A 16,953-nucleotide genomic window follows, 5' to 3' on the forward strand; every position below is an offset into this window, starting at 1 on the left:
TTATAGCAACACAATTCACAATAGCTAAACTGTGGAGCCAACCTAGATGCCCTTCAATAGAGGAATGAATAAAAAACTATGGCATATATGCACAATGGAATATTACTCAGCGTTAAAAGAGAATAAAATCAGCATTTGCAGGTAAATGGATGGAGTTTGAGAAGATAATGCTAAGTGAAGTTAGCCAATCCCCAAAAACCAAATGCCAATAGTTTTCTTTGATATAAGGAGGCTGATTCATAGTAGATAGGGAGCGGGAGCATGGGAGGAATAGATGAACTCTAGATAGGGCAGAGGGGTTGGAGGGGAAGGGAAGGGGGCCTGGGGTAATAAATGATGGTGGAATGTGATGATCATTATTATCCAAAGTACAGGTATGAAGACAAGAATTGGGGTAAATATACTATGTACACAACAAGCGATATGAAAAATTGTGCTCTATATATGTAATAAGAATTGTAATGCATTCTGCTGTCATATATAAATCTAAAAAATGCCCAACATACAGAATAAGGAACAAATTTTAAAACCATGAGAGAAAGGAATCAGATTACATATAGGGGAAAATCAACTAGGATAACAGTAGATTTTTCAACACAGACCCTGAAATCTAAAAGATCCTGGAACAGGCTGGGGATGTGGCTCAAGTGGTAGCGTGATTGCCTGGCATGTGTGCGGCCCAGGTTTGATCCTCAGCACCACATACAAACAAAGATGTTGTGTCTGCCAAAAACTAATATAAATAAATAATATTAAAAATTCTCTCTCTCTTTAAAAAAAAGATCCTGGAACAACATATATCAAGCTCTGAAAGAAAATGGATGGTAACCAAAAATCTTGTATCCAGCAAAATTAGGCTTTAGATTTTATGATGAAATAAAAACCATCCATGATAAACAAAACTTAAAAGAATTTACAGCTAGAAAACTGGCATGACAAAACATCCTTGGAAAAAATATTCCATGAGGAGGAAATGAAAAACAACAATGAAAATCAGCACAGGGAGGTAATACACTAAAGGAAAAACTAATCAAAGAAGAAAATCAAGTCAAGTTAAATAACAAAAATAAACAAATATGGCTGGGAATACAAACCATGTCTCAGTAATAACCCTGAATGTTAATGGCCTAAACTCACCAATCAAAAGGCATAGGCTAGCAGACTGGATTAAAAAAAGATCCAACAATATGCTGCATCCAGGAGACTCATCAGATAGGAAAAGACATATAAGACTGAAGGTGAAAGGTTGGAAAAATCATACCACTTACACAGACTGCGGAAGCAAGCAGGGATTTCCATCTTTGTATCAAATAAAGTAGACTTCAAGCCCAGGTTAATCAAAAGGTATAAAGAAGGACATTACATACTGCTCAAGGGAACCATACACCAACAAGACATAAAAATCATAAATATATATGCCCCAAACAATGGTGCAGCTATGTTCATCAAGCAAACTCTTCTCAAGTTCAAGAGTCAAAATGACCACAACACAATAATCTTAGGTGACTTCAACACCTCTCTCACCACTGGACAGATCTTCCAAACAAAAGTTGAATAAGGAATCTATAGAACTCAATAATACAATCAATAACATAGAATTAATGGAAATATATAGAATATTTCAACCTGCATCAAGTGGATACACTTTCTTCTCAGCAGCACATGGATCCTTCTCTAAAATAGACCATATAATATGCCACAAGGCAACTCTTAGCAAATACAAAAAAGTAGAGATACTACCATGCATTTTATCAGATCATAATGGAATGAAATTGGAAATCAATAACAAAATAAAGAATAAAAATTTCTGCATCACATGGAGACTAAACAATATGCTACTGAATGAATAATGGGTTGCAAAAGACATCAAGGAGGAGATTAAAAGTTCTTAGAGGTAAATGAAAACTCAGACACAACATATCAAAATCTCTGGGACACTATGAAAGCAGTTCTAAGAGGAAAGTTCCTTGCATGGAGTTCATTCCTTAAAAGAAGAAAAAGTCAACAAATAAATGACCTCACATTACATCTCAAAGCCCTAGAAGAAGAAGAACAAATCAACAGCAAAAGCAGGAGAAGACAAGAAATAATTAAAATTAGAGCTGAAATCAATGAAATCGAAACAAAAGAAACAATTGAAAAAGTAGACAAAACAAAAAATAAATAAATAAAACTGACAGACCCTTAGCTACGCTAATGAAGAGAAGGAGAGAGAGAACTCAAATTATCAGCATCCGTGATAAAAAAGGCAATATCACAACAGACACTACAGAAATACAGAAGATAATCAGAAATTATTTTGAAACCTTATACTCTAATAAATAGAAGACAGTGAAGGCATCGATAAATTCCTTAGTCATACGATCTCCCCAGATTGAGTCAGGAGGATACAGACAATTTAAACAGACCAATATCAAGTGAGGAAATAGAAGAAGCCAACAAAAGAAAACAGGAAAAGCCCAGGACCAGATGGGTACACAGCCGAGTTCTACAAGACCTTTAAAGATGAACTAATACCAATACTCTCCAATTTATTTCAGGAAATAGAAAAAGAGGCAGCACTTCCAAACTCATTCTATGAGGCCAATATCACCCTGATTTTAAAACCAGGCAAAGACACATCAAAGAAAGAATCTAACTTTAGATCGACCAATATCTCTAATAAACATAGATGCAAAAATTCTCAATAAAAATCTGGCAAATGGAATACAAAAACATATCAAAAAGATTGTGCACCATGATCAAGTGGGATTCATCCCAGGGATGCAAGGTTGGTTCAACATATGGAAATCAATAAATGTAATTCATCACATCAATAGACTCAAAGATAAGAATCATATGATCATCTCAATAGACACAGGAAAAAGCATTTGACAACATACAGCACCCCTTTATGTTCAAAACACTAGAAAAACTAAGGATAACAGAAACATATCTCAATATCATAAAGGCTATCTACACTAAGACCCAGGCTAACATCATTCTAAATGGAGAAAAATTGAAGGCATTCCTTCTAAAAACTGGAACAAGATAGGGATGCCCTCTCTCACCACTTCTATTCAACATAGTTCTCGAAACACTGGCCAGAGCAATCAGACAGACGAAAAAAATTAAAAGTATATGTATAGGTAAAGAAGAACTTAAATTAGCACTATTTGCTAATGATATGATTCTATACCTAGAAGACTCAAAAAGCTCCATGAGAAAACTTCTAGAACTAGTAAATTAATTCAGCAAAGCAGCAGGATATAAAATCGACACCCATAAATGAAAGGCATGTCTGCATATCAGTTACAAACCCTCTGAGAGGGAAATGAGGAAAACTATCCCATTTACAATAGCCCCCCCCCAAAAAAAATAAAATACTTGTGAATCAACTTAATGAAAGAGGTGAAAGATTTATACAATTGAAACTACAGAACCCTAAAGAAAGAACTCAAAGAAGACCTTAGAAGATGGAAAGATCTACCTTGCTCTTAGATAGGCAGAATTAATATTATCAAAATGACCATACTACCAAAAGCACTATACAGATTTAATGGAATTCCAATCAAAATCCAAATGGCATTCCTCATAGAAATAGAAAAGGTAATCATGAAATGCATCTGGAAAAATACTCTTATACACAGAATAGCTAAAGCAATCCCTAGCAGGAAGAGTGAAGCAGGTGGCATCACTATACCAGACCTTAAACTATACTACAGAGTAAAAATAACAAAAACAGCATAGTATTGGCACCAAAACAGAGTGGTAGATCAATGGTACAGAATAGAGGCCACAGAAACTAACTCACAAAATTACAATTATTTTATATTAGACAAAGGTGCCAAAAACATGCACTGGAGAAAAGACGGCCTTCTTAACAAATGGTGCTGGGAAAACTGGAAATCCATATGCAACAAAATGAAATTAAACCCCTATCTGTCACCATGCACAAAACTCAACTCAAAGTGGATCAAGGACCTAGGAATGAAACCAGAGACCTTGGGTCTAATAGAAGGAAAAGTAGGCCCTAATCTTCATCATGTGGGATTAGGCCCCAACTTCCTTAATAAGACTCCTATAGTGCAAGAATTAAAAGCAAGAATCAATAAATGGGATGGATTCAAGCTAAAAAGTTTCTTCTCAGCAAAAGAAATAATCTGTGAGGTGAATAGAGAGTCTACATCTCAGGAGCAAATTTTTACCCCTCACATATCAGAGTACTAATCTCTAGGGTATATAAAGAATCCAAAAAGCTAAGTACCAAAAAGACAAATAACCCAATCAATAAATAGGCCAAGGACCTGGACAGATACTTCTCAGAAGACGATGTACAATCAACAAATATATGAAAAAAATGCTCATCATCTCTAGTAATCAGAGAAATGCAAATCAAAACTACTCTAAGATATTACCTCACTCCAGTCAGAATGGCAGCTATTATGAAGACAAGCAACAATAACTGTTGGTGAGGATGTGGGGGAAAAGGTACACCCATATATTGCGGGTGGGACTGCAAATTGGTGCAGCCAATATGGAAAGCAGTATGGATATTCCTCGGAAAATTGGGAATGGAACCACCATTTGACCCAGCTATTCCACTCCTCAGTCTATACTCAAAGGACTTAAAAACAGCATACTACAGGGACACAGCCACATCAATGTTTATAGCAGCACAATTCACAACAGCTAAACTCTGGAACCAACCTAGATGCCCTTCAGTAGATGAATGGATAAAGAAAATGTGGTATATACACTAATGGAATATTACTCAACATTAAAAGATAATAAAATCATGGCATTTGCAGGTAAATGGATGGAGTTGGAGAAGATAATGCTAAGTGAAGTTGGCCAATACTCCCCCAAAAAAACACATGCCAACTGTCTTCTCTGATATAAGGAGGCTGACTCATAGTGAGGTAGGGAGAGGGAGCATGGGAGGAATAGATGAATTCTAGATAGGGCAGAGGGGTGGGAGGGAAAGGGAGGGGGCAGGGGATTAGCAAGGATGGTGGAATGTGATGGACATCATTATCCAAAGTACATGTATGAAGAGAAGAATTGTTGTGAACATACTTCATATACAACCAGATATATGAAAAGCTGTGCTGTATATGTGTAATATGAATTTTAATGCATTCGGCTGTCATTTATTTTTAAAAAAAATCAATATAAAAACAGAAAGAAAGAAAAACAGAGAGAGAAAGAAAACAAAACAGAAAATAAGGGTTGAAGAGGGTGTGAAGAAATTTAAATTCCTATGCACTGTTGGTGAGAGGGCAAAATGATGAAGCTATGAAACCATATGGCAGTTCCTCAAAAAATAGATATTGAAAGACCACATGATCCTGCAATCCCACCACTGGGTGTACATTGAAAAGAATTGAAAGCAGGGATTCCAATAGTTTTCTCTGTCTATGTTCACAGCAGTATTATTCACAATGGCCAAAAGGTGGAAGCAACCTGCTATGGTTTGGATGTGGTTTGTCCTCCAAGAGTTCATGTGTTGGAAGTTTGGTTCTCAGTGTGGAGGTGTGGTAATGTGAGAGGTGATGGCACCTTTGCTAGGTGAGGCCTAGTAAGACATCACTAGTCATTGGGAATTCTGTTTATAAGAGGCATTAATGTACTTCGCATGGGATTCTCATTTGTTCTTGAGACGAGGTAGTTATAAAAGAATAATATTGGCCCTTCCCAGATCTCTGGCTTGTCTTACCATGTTATCATCCCCCCCCCCACACATGCTCTACCATTATTATCTTACTATCTGCTATGTGGCACAGCCAAGCAGACCCTAAAAAGAAGCAAAATCAATAAAACCACTGGATCTGTCTGAGATTTTCAGCCCCCCAAACTGTAAGCTAAATAAACCATTTTTTCCAATGCCAGGTAAATGAATTAATATACAACCCAAATACCTGACAAATAAATGGATAATCAAAATGTAGTATAACATTCAACTGGACACTATTTATCCATAAAAGAAAGGTAATTTTGTCACAAGCTACCACATGGATGAACCAAAAAAGACATTATACTTATTGAAGTAAGCCAGTCAGGAAGAAAATATACGTTATAATTCTATTGTATGATATTTGTGGAGGATCGAATTCATGGAGTCAGATAGTAGAACACTTGTGGCCAGAGACTGTGGGGAATGGGTGAGGCAATGGGGAGTTTTTTTTTTTTTTTTTTTTTTTTGAGAGAGAGAGAGAGAGAGAGAGAGAGAGAGAGAGAGAGAATTTTTTAATATTTATTTTTCAGTTTTCAGTGGACACAACATCTTTATTTTATTTTTATGTGGTGCTGAGGATCAAACCCAGCGCCCTGCGCATGCCAGGCAAGCGCGCTACCACTTGAGCCACATCCCCAGCCTGGAGAGTTATTTTTTAATGAGTGCAGTTTCAGTTAAGCAAGATTTTTAAAACTGGGAATGGATAGTGATAACAGCTGCACAAGAATGTGAATATACTTCAAGTCACTGAACTATATAATTAAAAATGGATAATATGGTAAGATTTCATGTTATATATATATATATTATATATATCATATTATATAATATGTGTGTATATTTCTGTTTATATTTAACCACAATGAAAATAGAATAAAGAATAAACAATTTCAAAAAAATCATAAAATATCCAAAATGTAATACTTTTTAAAACTCTTTATTAAGATGTGGAATGTGGCTAAAACAACACTTAGAAAATGTTAGCCTTAAATGTATATATTAGGAAAAAAATTACAAATCAATGAGATCAAAAATTGTCAGGTAGAGAACAAAAGAATAAATTCAAAACAGCAGAAAAATATAGTTAAGAGTAGAGAATAATAAAACTTTAGAAAATAAAGACACAAGAGACATAATCAAAAAAGTCAAAAGTCAACTCTTTGAAAAGAACAATAAAGTTGACAGCTGCTGCAAGATGAATCATGTGGTGAAAGCACAAACACTATTAAGAATGAAAAGTGGGTATCATTAAAGAAGCTTCAGACATGACTGATAGAACAAGAGATATTAGGAACAATTTTATGCCAATAAATTTGAAAGCAATGGAATAGACAAATTCTTAGAAAAATATAAATTACCAAAGATGACTCACGAAAAGTGTAAAATATGTACAATTCCAGGACATTAAAGGACTGAATCATTCCTTTTAAATACTCTATTCTCATCTGTTATGATTTGGATATGATTTCAGAGTATCCCAAAAGTTTCATGACCTGAAACTTTTGTAATCAGTCTGGTGGTTCTGAGAGATGGTGAAACCTATAAGTGAGGGGGCCTTGGATCATCTTGGGCACTGCCATTGGATGGGATTAATGTAATTCTTATAGGACCCCAGTTTGTTTCTGGGAGAATGGGTTCTTTTATTAAAAGAACAATCCTGGTTTCTGAATCTCTTAGGTTTCCTGTCTCACCATAGGACTTCAACCTTTCCTTGGTTCTTCCATCATTGTGATGTCACCCACCATGTGAGGCAGCCAAGGTGGCCCTTGCCAGAGAATCAACTAATGGGGCTGCCTGCTTTTGGACTTTCAGCCTCTAAAACTTTGAGATAAATAAACCTCTTTTCTTCATAAAATACCCAGCCACAAGTGTTTTGTTATAGCAACCAAAACTGACAATATGTCAGCTTTGTAATGGTGTTTCTCACAAAAAGCAATTCAAACCAAATTTAGATATTTTATGTTAAAGATAGAACATCCAAGTCTTTAAAATAAAAGAGAATATATTTATTACCTTGTGGTAGGTAAGTATTTCTTAATAAAGACCTTTCAATTAATAAATTACTTTAAAATTAAGAATTTCTGTCAAAAGACACCATCAACAAGGTGAAAAGGCAAGCTCCATATTAGAAGAAACTAGTAATGTACAACTAGTAAATTACCCATTTCCAGAATATATTTGAAAAAGCTGTAACATATGATAATTACACATTACAAATATCGAAATATCACACATAGCCCATAAATAAATACAATCGATTTAAACATTAATTTCTTTTGTTCTAGAGATTGAATCCAGCACCTCATACATGTAGTTAAGTGATCTACCACTAAGCTACATCCCCAACCCCAATCAAATTTTTAAAAAGATTAAGGAAATGGAAATGATAACTTTCCTGATGTGATGATTTACACATTGTATACATGTATCAAATTATCACACTGTGCCCCATAAACATTATATTAAAAAATAATTAATAAAAATAAAATATAAAATATTCAATAAATAAATAGGTATAAAGAGCCATGTAAAAAGACTTCATTAAAAAGCCCACAATTTAAAAAAATAGCACTAATGCAATAAAAACCTGAACAAAGTCTAAAAGCAATTATCTCAAGAAGAGAAAATACAAATGGCTTCAAATCAGATGAAAAGATACCACTATCATTCATAATGAGGAAAATTCCAATTTAACAAGAAGATACCATTCGTTCACACCAGATTGACAAAACATTAAAAACTAAACCAGAAAAATTATTAGAAAGGATATGGAGCAATAAAAACTTTCATGCAGAAACTATGTGAGTACCTTAGTGGTAAAGAATTTATTTAGCATGCATGAGGCCCTGGGTTCTATCTAGCACATTAATCTTAAAATATAAAAAAAAAACTTTCATCCTTTGTTACTAAGAATATAAATCAAAACAGCTGCTATCATGTAGAGGGAAACCATCTTTCCATTCTACTCTGCCCCCTGACCAATCTCACCTAAAAACATCCTTGTTCATCAAGCCAGTACTGCTTACCATAGAAAAATCCACACATAGACTGGACTCAATTTGGGCACTCCCTGAAGATACACATCCCATCTCATCCCACCAAGACAGGGATGTTTGCTCTTTTTTTGCTGTCCCTGTCTATACAGGCTTCAATATTCATACTCTGTGACTGGATTCACAAAAACTGTCAGTTCATGTGCCTCAGCACATGGGATCTGTGTGTCCCACTTGGTTCCTCAAAGGGTCAGGTAACCCAAAGGACAGAGTACTTAACAACTTGTGTGCAACTTTTGATTAATGACAGGAGACAGAAAAATATTGGTAAATACAGACTACTGCAAGGCATCAGGGCAGTTTAAATGTAAGAAGTCTCCTGGGACTGAACAAGCAGCTATGTGTTCTTGTGAAGCTGTATCCAGCTTGCTAATAATCCATCTGATATTTCCTTCCCTTCTTTCCTTGTATAACTTTTCTTTTCCCCTCACACTCACTGTGCTGGAATTACATAGCCCACTAAAATCTTTACATGGAGTTTTGCTTCAGTTTCTACCTTCTCAGGAACATGAGCTAAAATTGATTCCAAAGCCCAGTGCAGGAAACAGGAAGGAAACATCCAAAGCTAAGTCACTGATCTGGTGACTGCAAAAGAAACATTAAATCACAGAAAAATGCAAAAAATATAACTCCATTTAAACAAAAGTCAAAACCATCCAAAAGAAGATATCATTTAGAGATACATATACATGTCTTAAAAATACAAATAAAAGCCAGGGAATGATTGATACAGAATTCAGGAAATGGTGGAGAAGAAAGAGGTTATGATAAAGGGGTTTCAAGGTATCAGCATCACCTGTACTATTTAACTATGAATATATGTTGTGTGCATTCCTGTAAGTAAGATAAATTTAAAATAAAAAATCTTGTTAAAATGAAATGTTTGGTATTTCCTATTTGTCCTATTCATCTGTCATAAAAAACCTGAAGTTCAAAATTGCTATGAAACTGAAGTGACCTTCTGGACATGTGATTTCAAAAAAACAATCTACACATATATTGGTAAGATGCTTTGATCTTCTAATCATTCTCTATATTCCTGATGGCTTTTTGAAACTTTCATCACACTTTATTTACTGAGATGGTTTGTTCTGATTGACCTTTGTCTCCCATGGGCTGGAGTATGGGTGGAGTAAAAATGGTGTCTCAGCTGTACTACTCAAGGACTCTTGGATTAGGGCAAGGTGCAAGGTCTCCCAGGTTTGATCTCTTCTTTCCTACAGCAAAAAGGATTAACATTATGAATTTAATTTAGTTGTTGTGAGGATGAAACCAGCCACTCTACCTGAGAACACCAAGTAGGTTGTTGTACAGATGTCAGGAAGCTCTTACATTTGCTGAGCAGGGTGCCAAACAGGAAGGAAACTTTCAAAGCCAAGTCACTTACCTGAATTAGAGATGCTCCTGGTCTTCCAAAAGATTGTGTCCCATTGTCAATTAAAAATACCATTTAATAGGCATTTAATGCATTTAATATGCTTTACCTACTGAAAACTCATAGCTTAACAACACAGTATACTATGGCCTGCTAACTGATTACTTTCACCATTGTGTGGCTGATTGGGAGTTTTGCTCACTGGTGGGTGCAAGAGAGTATCTTGCCCATTATCACTAGCCCAGGCAAAGATGAAAATCCAAAGTGAAGCTGGGAGTGTAGTTCAGTGGTAGATGTGTAGCATGAGCATGAACCTGGGTTCAATTTCCAGCACAAAACAAGGTAAAATTTATAGTGAATGCATAGCAATTTTGTACTCACAAAGTGGAAAAATCATTAAGTTCAATCATCATTAAGTTATGGAGCACCTGTATAGGGCCTAAGAAACAAAAGGCAAGCTCTGCTTGCTTGCATCCAGAAAAAGCCCTCCTCAAACTGGCAAGTGAAGAAAAAAACCCTCTACTCCCCCTTTTCCCAGAGACCCTGATGTTTCCATCTCTATGGATGAAGTTGGTTATGATTAGCCAGAATAAGCTAAGCTATTTTTTATATGAGAAACTTCACTATAATATAAGAAGCTTTTCCAGGGAGCTAACTAAAGTCTAATGGAGGGGGAAAGTGAAAAGGAGGAGCCAAGCCCTGTGGTGCACTCTGTAATCCCAACTGCTTTGGAGGCTGAGGCTGGAGAATTGCAATTTCAAGGCCAGCCTGGGCAACTCAGCAAGACCTTGTGTCAAAGTAAAATTTACAAAAGGGCTGGGGTGTGAAGCTCAGTGATAGAGCACTTGGCTAGCATGTGCAAGGTGCTGGATTCAGTCTTCAGCATTACACACACAAATAAGTCCTATATATTCTGCACTTGTGTACATAACCATCACTGCAGGGAATAGTCATGCCTTGTCTAGCTTTTAAAGTATAATCAAATATGTATCTGATTTCATAAAATTAGTTACAGGATTTCTCATATAACACATTTTGAGGTTTCTCTGTATCAAGCGTTTGTATAATAACCACTAAAACAAAATCTCTTCAATAAAAGTACTTAAAGAAAGGTGATCCCACCCCCTCTAGAACACTGACATCAAATTAACCTCTGGTGTGTAATAGGAAATGAAGACACAGAGAGAAAAAGCTATTGCATACAGACATCAGTGATGGGTCAACTTATGACTTTGTGAAATTATGATAGTGCAAAAGAAATGTGCTTTCAGTAGAAACCTTTCAATACACTATTTAATAAATTTCATGAGATGCTCAAAACTTGATTAGAAAATATACTTTGTATTAGGTGATTTTTGCCCAACAGTAGGCTAATAAGTGCTCTGAGTCATTTAAGGTAGGCTAGGCTAAGCTATGATGTTAGGAAGGTTAGTTGTGGTAAATGCATTTTTTACTTACAATATATTTTCAACTTATGATGGGTTTACTAGAATGTAACCCCATCATAAATCATGCAGCAACTTTATTAAAAACTGACTCCATTCATCCATAGTCAGTGAAATTTTGCTCCCAGCACTGGAGTAGGTTTGAAAAGATTCACCCACACAATGCCTTTCTCAGACCTCATTTTGATTAATGATCATAATGCCAAATGGCAGCTAGTACAATAGAAGAAAAAGGTCTGAGTTCATAACTTCTGAGCATCTAATATATGCCAAACACTGCACTAGAAATTTTACAACATTGTCTTTACCTTATTCTCACAACAATTTCATGAAACAGAGATGGTTTGACTCAGTTTAAATACAAAATAATCAAGACTCAGAGATGGCAACTCACTCAAGACACACAGTCAGTAATTGACAAAGCAAAATGTGTATCCCTATTTTTCTAACTATGGTCCTTCAGGGGACAGCTTGTGGCCTTTGAACTTAGTGAAACTAACCAGTTTTCTTGAGGTACAATTTCATGTCCTTAAGGAGAAAAATAATGACTTGAATTCTTATTCATTAGAGTTCAATAATATGTGTTGGATAAATATAAAATATTTACTAATTTTGCCCATGAATCCAAACCAGAACTTGCACATATTTTTTTGTAACTCATAATCAGTGGTTATCAAAACAGTTGGCATAAGAAGCATCTGGGGTGCCTGTGATGCAGATTCCTGACATGATAGGTAAGAGATACTGATTCAAACAGTTTAAGTTAGAGCCTAGAAATCTATATTTATCAAGCTCCTTACATATGGTCTCCTAGACACACTTTGACAACATCATTTCAATCATATTTTATGTCCTCTACATGTGAAGTAAACAAATAACAAAAGCCCCCTTACCTGTAGCATCATTTGGTTAAAGTCTTCATAGTTATGAAAAAATGGAACCCAACTTGTTTTATCTCGAGAGCCACCAGGATTGAGTTTTACTTTTTAGAAAAAAAGAATAAAGCACACAAAAGTGTCATATTAAAATGATTAGCTATGAGTTTTAGATTTTTTTCAAAGTTATAATTAACTTTTTAGAAAAGATTCATGACAAAATGCTAAGTGTTAATGAAGGATGTAATGCAGACTAGCTAATGTTTGTAAATGATCATAAACATGGAAATGTTGGGACTTGGAAAAGACTTTAAAGATCATCCATGTAAGTTTCTACCCCATACATAATGACCTATCCAAAAACTTTATGACTTTTCAACTTTTGGTTCTTTTCTTCTTTTGAGTTCAAAAGCTCAATATCCATAATGTATCAGATAAAGTCAAGAACCCTAGACATATCAAGACCCCCAACTCCTGGCTAAAACATGAAATTACACTCTTGAGTTTCATTAGTTAAGGTTTAAGCAAGGGCCCTTACCTGGGGTATCTTCAAGCCTTATCTGGTATCTCTCCAAAGCACTATTCTCTCTCCAACATCCTATCCCATCCTTCAGAGTTTTCTGATTTTTGCAACAAGAGTGTTTCTGCTCCTGGGCTCACTGAGAGCATATGCTGTCACATCTGCCCATATGCATCTCCCCCAAACACCTGCTCTGTTAACTTCACTAGCAAAGGGACTCCAAGAGCATATTGGGGAGTAGATTTGTGTAAGAGGGAAGCCATGTATAAGCCAAAGAGCTCCAAAACTCTCATTAAAGAAGGGATAATAAGAGTGTGTGTAAACTGGTGGGAAATAGAAATGATATAAAAAGTAAACCACATTAACTGCAAAACTGCCTCAGGATCAGTGTTCCTGATCACTGTCCCAGCCTGGAAAGTCAATTCTGGGAACAGGTCTTCCAACTTAGAAAATGAACCATGATGCTCCCCCATAGTCAATTTCTTAAGTCATTTCCCCATTGCCTGTTGATTCCATGTAGTGACTTCCATCTCCTTTTCTTCTTCCAATAAAATAAAAACAGATAGGCAAGACAGTCTACATATTGTCAAGAAATGAAAACCACTGTATTTTATCAATAAATTATAAATTGCTTTTATACTTTACTATTAACTGTGAACTTGTTCTTATTTTGTCTTCAGGGTGTATACCCAGGATATAGGACAGTACTTAGAGCACAGTAGGGACTCAATAAATGTTGTTAAATAGAACTTCATTTATTTAACAGGTATTGACAGAGCTCCTTCTATGTGTTAGACTTTTAGAGGCTCAAGACACAGTATGAGCCAAACAAAGAAGTTACTGTTCTTTTGTATCTTAGAAATAGTAGGGCAGGATAAAAAGAGGAGAGACACATAGTAGAACAGATGGTTTCAAATCTTTGAAAGTACAAGAACTGAGACTGGGTGATCCAGGAAAGCCTTACTGAAAAGGTAACATCTGAGATAAGATCTGAATGACTAGAAGGCAGTCACAGGAAGACATGGAAGAAAATCATCTCTGGCAGGGGAAGCAGAGAGTATAAAGTGAAGCAGGACATACTTTTGCCTATTTAAAGAAAACAAAAGAGGTGAGAGTGGCTTCAGTGAAATTAACCTTTGGTGTGTAATAGGAAATTAAAGCAGAAGAGAAAACGCTATTGCATACAGGTATATGGTGAGGAGTTGGTATTTTAATCTGATGAAATGTGAAGTGCTTTTAAGCAGGAAAATGATAATGGTAGGCTTTGATATATCACTACAGTGGTTTGTGGAAAACAGAATCAACAAAGCGTGGAGCAAGAGTGGAAGCAGAGTCTAGCTAGGAAATTCCTTGAAAAGTAGCAGATGACATATTGGGGAGCTGTTGGTGAAAGGACACAAAATTTCAGCTAGATAGGAGGAAGAAATTCAGGAGATCTACTGTGCATCATGGTGACTACAGTCAATAACAATGTATTACATAGTTGAGAATTGCTGAAATCATAAATTTTAAGTATTCTTACCATAAAAAAATAAGTATGTGAGGTAATGCATGTTTTGACAAGCTTGATTCAGCCATTGCAATGTATACACATTTCAAAACATCATGTTGTTCACTACAAATATATGCAATTTGTATTTGTTAATTAATGAAAGAGAATGAAAAAAGTAGCAGGTGATAGTTGCATGGATGAGAGTGGAGCATCAAGGCTCTGCAAGCAGTGACAAGTAAATGAATTTGAGATCTCTTTTAGAGGTAGAAGCCAAAAGAATTTGCTCAGAGTGGAGGAAATGAGAGTCAAACCTTCCTTCCTCTGCAAAATGGCAGATGTGCTTTGCAATGCTCTGGACTTATCTCCTTTCGCAGGGTAGCCATGATTTTGTAACATTGCACGCAGCTCCTTAAACAGGTTACCAATCCCTTCCTTCTTTGCCTTTTCAGGTTTAGCAGGAGCATCCCTAATTAACAAAGAACAATTAGGGTTACTAATGGCAGGGATGGAGCTAGGAATTCAGATGGTGGAACAATAGGAAAGGGGAATAAGAAAAGAGAAAGGTAGATGTTTCTATCAATACTTGAACAAAAATTCAGTCCCTTGATTATTGGTAGACCAATAATAATTATAACAGCTAGGTGTGGTGGTGCACATCTGTAATCCTAGTTACCAGGGAGGCTGAGGCAGGAGTATTGTTAGTTTGAGGGCAGCTTGGGCAAAAGAGCAAGACCCTATCTCCAAACAATACACTATTGCAATAAAAACAAACAAGTGAAATCAAAGTTCATCACCCTTAGACTGTGGTGCTTTTGAGGGTGGAGAGGAAATCCTGGTGTAGTGCCTGGCACATGGGGTAAGAAAGACATAGATTCATCCAGATTAACTTGAATTTAATGGTGGATTTTTGTTCTGCCATATATTCTTACCTGCCTTAAGAAGAGGAGTTCTGATTAGGGACAATTCTTTCCAAGCATCTGTAATTACTTAAGAGGCTCTCTCAAAGTCAATGCTACTTATTAGAGAGAAGGTTGAATGATAAAGTATTAATTTAGAGGTATTTTTCTTTTAAAAAACACAGATCATACCGAAATTTTTTGATGAAAACTTTTTTATTAGTGCAATTCAATTTTTTTAGGTGTTTAATTTGGAAAAGTAAGTTAATTCATTTTCTTAAATGTAAATGAAATGAAGCTCTAGGCAATCGAAGCCTGGAAATCAGAATTCTAAACTTATTAGGGAGTATATACCCATAAGTTATTTAATAACCATTTATTTACTCAGCATCAACCCTAGGCAGGGAAGCTGTGAGGCACATTGATAATGTGCTAAGTATTACAATAGAGTTGGGGCTCACAGTTATATAAAACACATGGGAGAGACCAAATTTCCCTGAGTAAGTCAAGCTTCCCTGTGAAGTAAGACTCTGTTAGATGTGAAATGGGAAGACAGGGCAGAAAGTTTTGACATGAATATCAGTCAGTAATGAATTCATACCTCCTCCGATTGCCCCTTTGGTCTTCCTCCATTATTCAGTGAAGTAATGAAGGATTCTGCAAACAAAATAGAACAACAACTTAGTAAGAAACCAGCCTATGATGAATCACAGTATAGCAGAAAGACTAATCAAAATCCTCAGTTGCATAACACCTTGCCCTCAAGGAATGCCAACTTCTCCTAAAACATAGGATTTCATTAAGTGCTACTAACCCCTTCATATGACATGTATTGATGAAGTCTTGATTTACTGTGTGATTTCTCTCATGAATATTTTCAACAATAACATTAAAATAAGCACATTTTTAAAACTTATAAAGGTATTCTGTGAAGTTACACAACTTGATTCAAAGGCCAAGTATTTGTTGACCAGCCATGGTGGTGTCTGTAATCTCAGATACTCAAAGGCAGATATAGGAGAATTGCTTGAACCTCGGAGTTTAAGCCCAACCTGGGTTCAACAAAAAATAAGTGAAATCATTTTAGGTTTAACTTCATACCTTTAAATTCATTTAACTTTTGCTTACTTCAAGAACACTTGAAAAAACAAACATGCAGGGTGAGAGTCCCATACCTAGTATGTACACAAGACTCAAAAATCTACATTTAATGTTGATGTCAGAGAATGAAAAGCACTGGCACTAACATATATGTAAGTAAATATATTCTTTCTCTTTTACAATTTCTTTAGAACCTAGTTGACAAGAAAGAAAAATGCAGACAGTCTCTGACTTATAATTGTTCTACTTAACATTTGGTTTACTTAATGATGATGCAAAAATGGTACATATTCAGTAGAAACCATTTAACTTTTAATACCATATTCAATAAATTGCATGAGACATTCAAAACTTTATCAAAAATAGGCTTTGCACTAGATGATTTTTCCATACTCTAGGCTGATCATGTTAAGGGTAGGCTAAGTTAACTGTGATGTTTGCTAGTTTAAGTGTATATCAGTTTTTACTTCAGATCATTTC

The 16,953-nt window shown here is 35.6% G+C and overlaps 1 protein-coding gene across 1 annotated transcript; it reads right to left on the reverse strand.

Annotated features, from left to right (window-relative positions):
* Window positions 1-9,279: 9,279 nt before the first annotated feature.
* LOC144371599 (circadian locomoter output cycles protein kaput-like) lies at window positions 9,280-16,033 on the reverse strand. The gene is made up of 4 exons (XM_078033957.1): window positions 15,974-16,033; window positions 14,788-14,942; window positions 12,483-12,571; window positions 9,280-9,986 (listed from the first exon to the last, which is right to left on the reverse strand). The coding sequence occupies exons 1-4, from the start codon at window positions 16,003-16,005 to the stop codon at window positions 9,843-9,845; spliced, it is 420 nt and encodes a 139-aa protein (XP_077890083.1). The 5' UTR covers window positions 16,006-16,033; the 3' UTR covers window positions 9,280-9,842.
* Between the last annotated feature and the right edge of the window lie 920 nt (window positions 16,034-16,953).

Source organism: Ictidomys tridecemlineatus, chromosome X (genome assembly GCF_052094955.1).
Source record: "Ictidomys tridecemlineatus isolate mIctTri1 chromosome X, mIctTri1.hap1, whole genome shotgun sequence".
In the NCBI taxonomy this organism is placed as follows: domain Eukaryota; kingdom Metazoa; phylum Chordata; class Mammalia; order Rodentia; family Sciuridae; genus Ictidomys; species Ictidomys tridecemlineatus.

Coding starts and splice junctions, on each gene's coding strand:
- LOC144371599 (XM_078033957.1), bottom strand. CDS start 16,005: ATGGAGGAAGACCAAAGGGGCAATCGGAGGAG. Junction 14,943..15,973: donor CAAAGGGGCAATCGGAGGAG/GTATGAATTCAT, acceptor TTTGTTAATTAG/GGATGCTCCTGCTAAACCTG. Junction 9,987..12,482: donor TTAACCAAATGATGCTACAG/GTAAGGGGGCTT, acceptor TTTTTGCTGTAG/GAAAGAAGAGATCAAACCTG.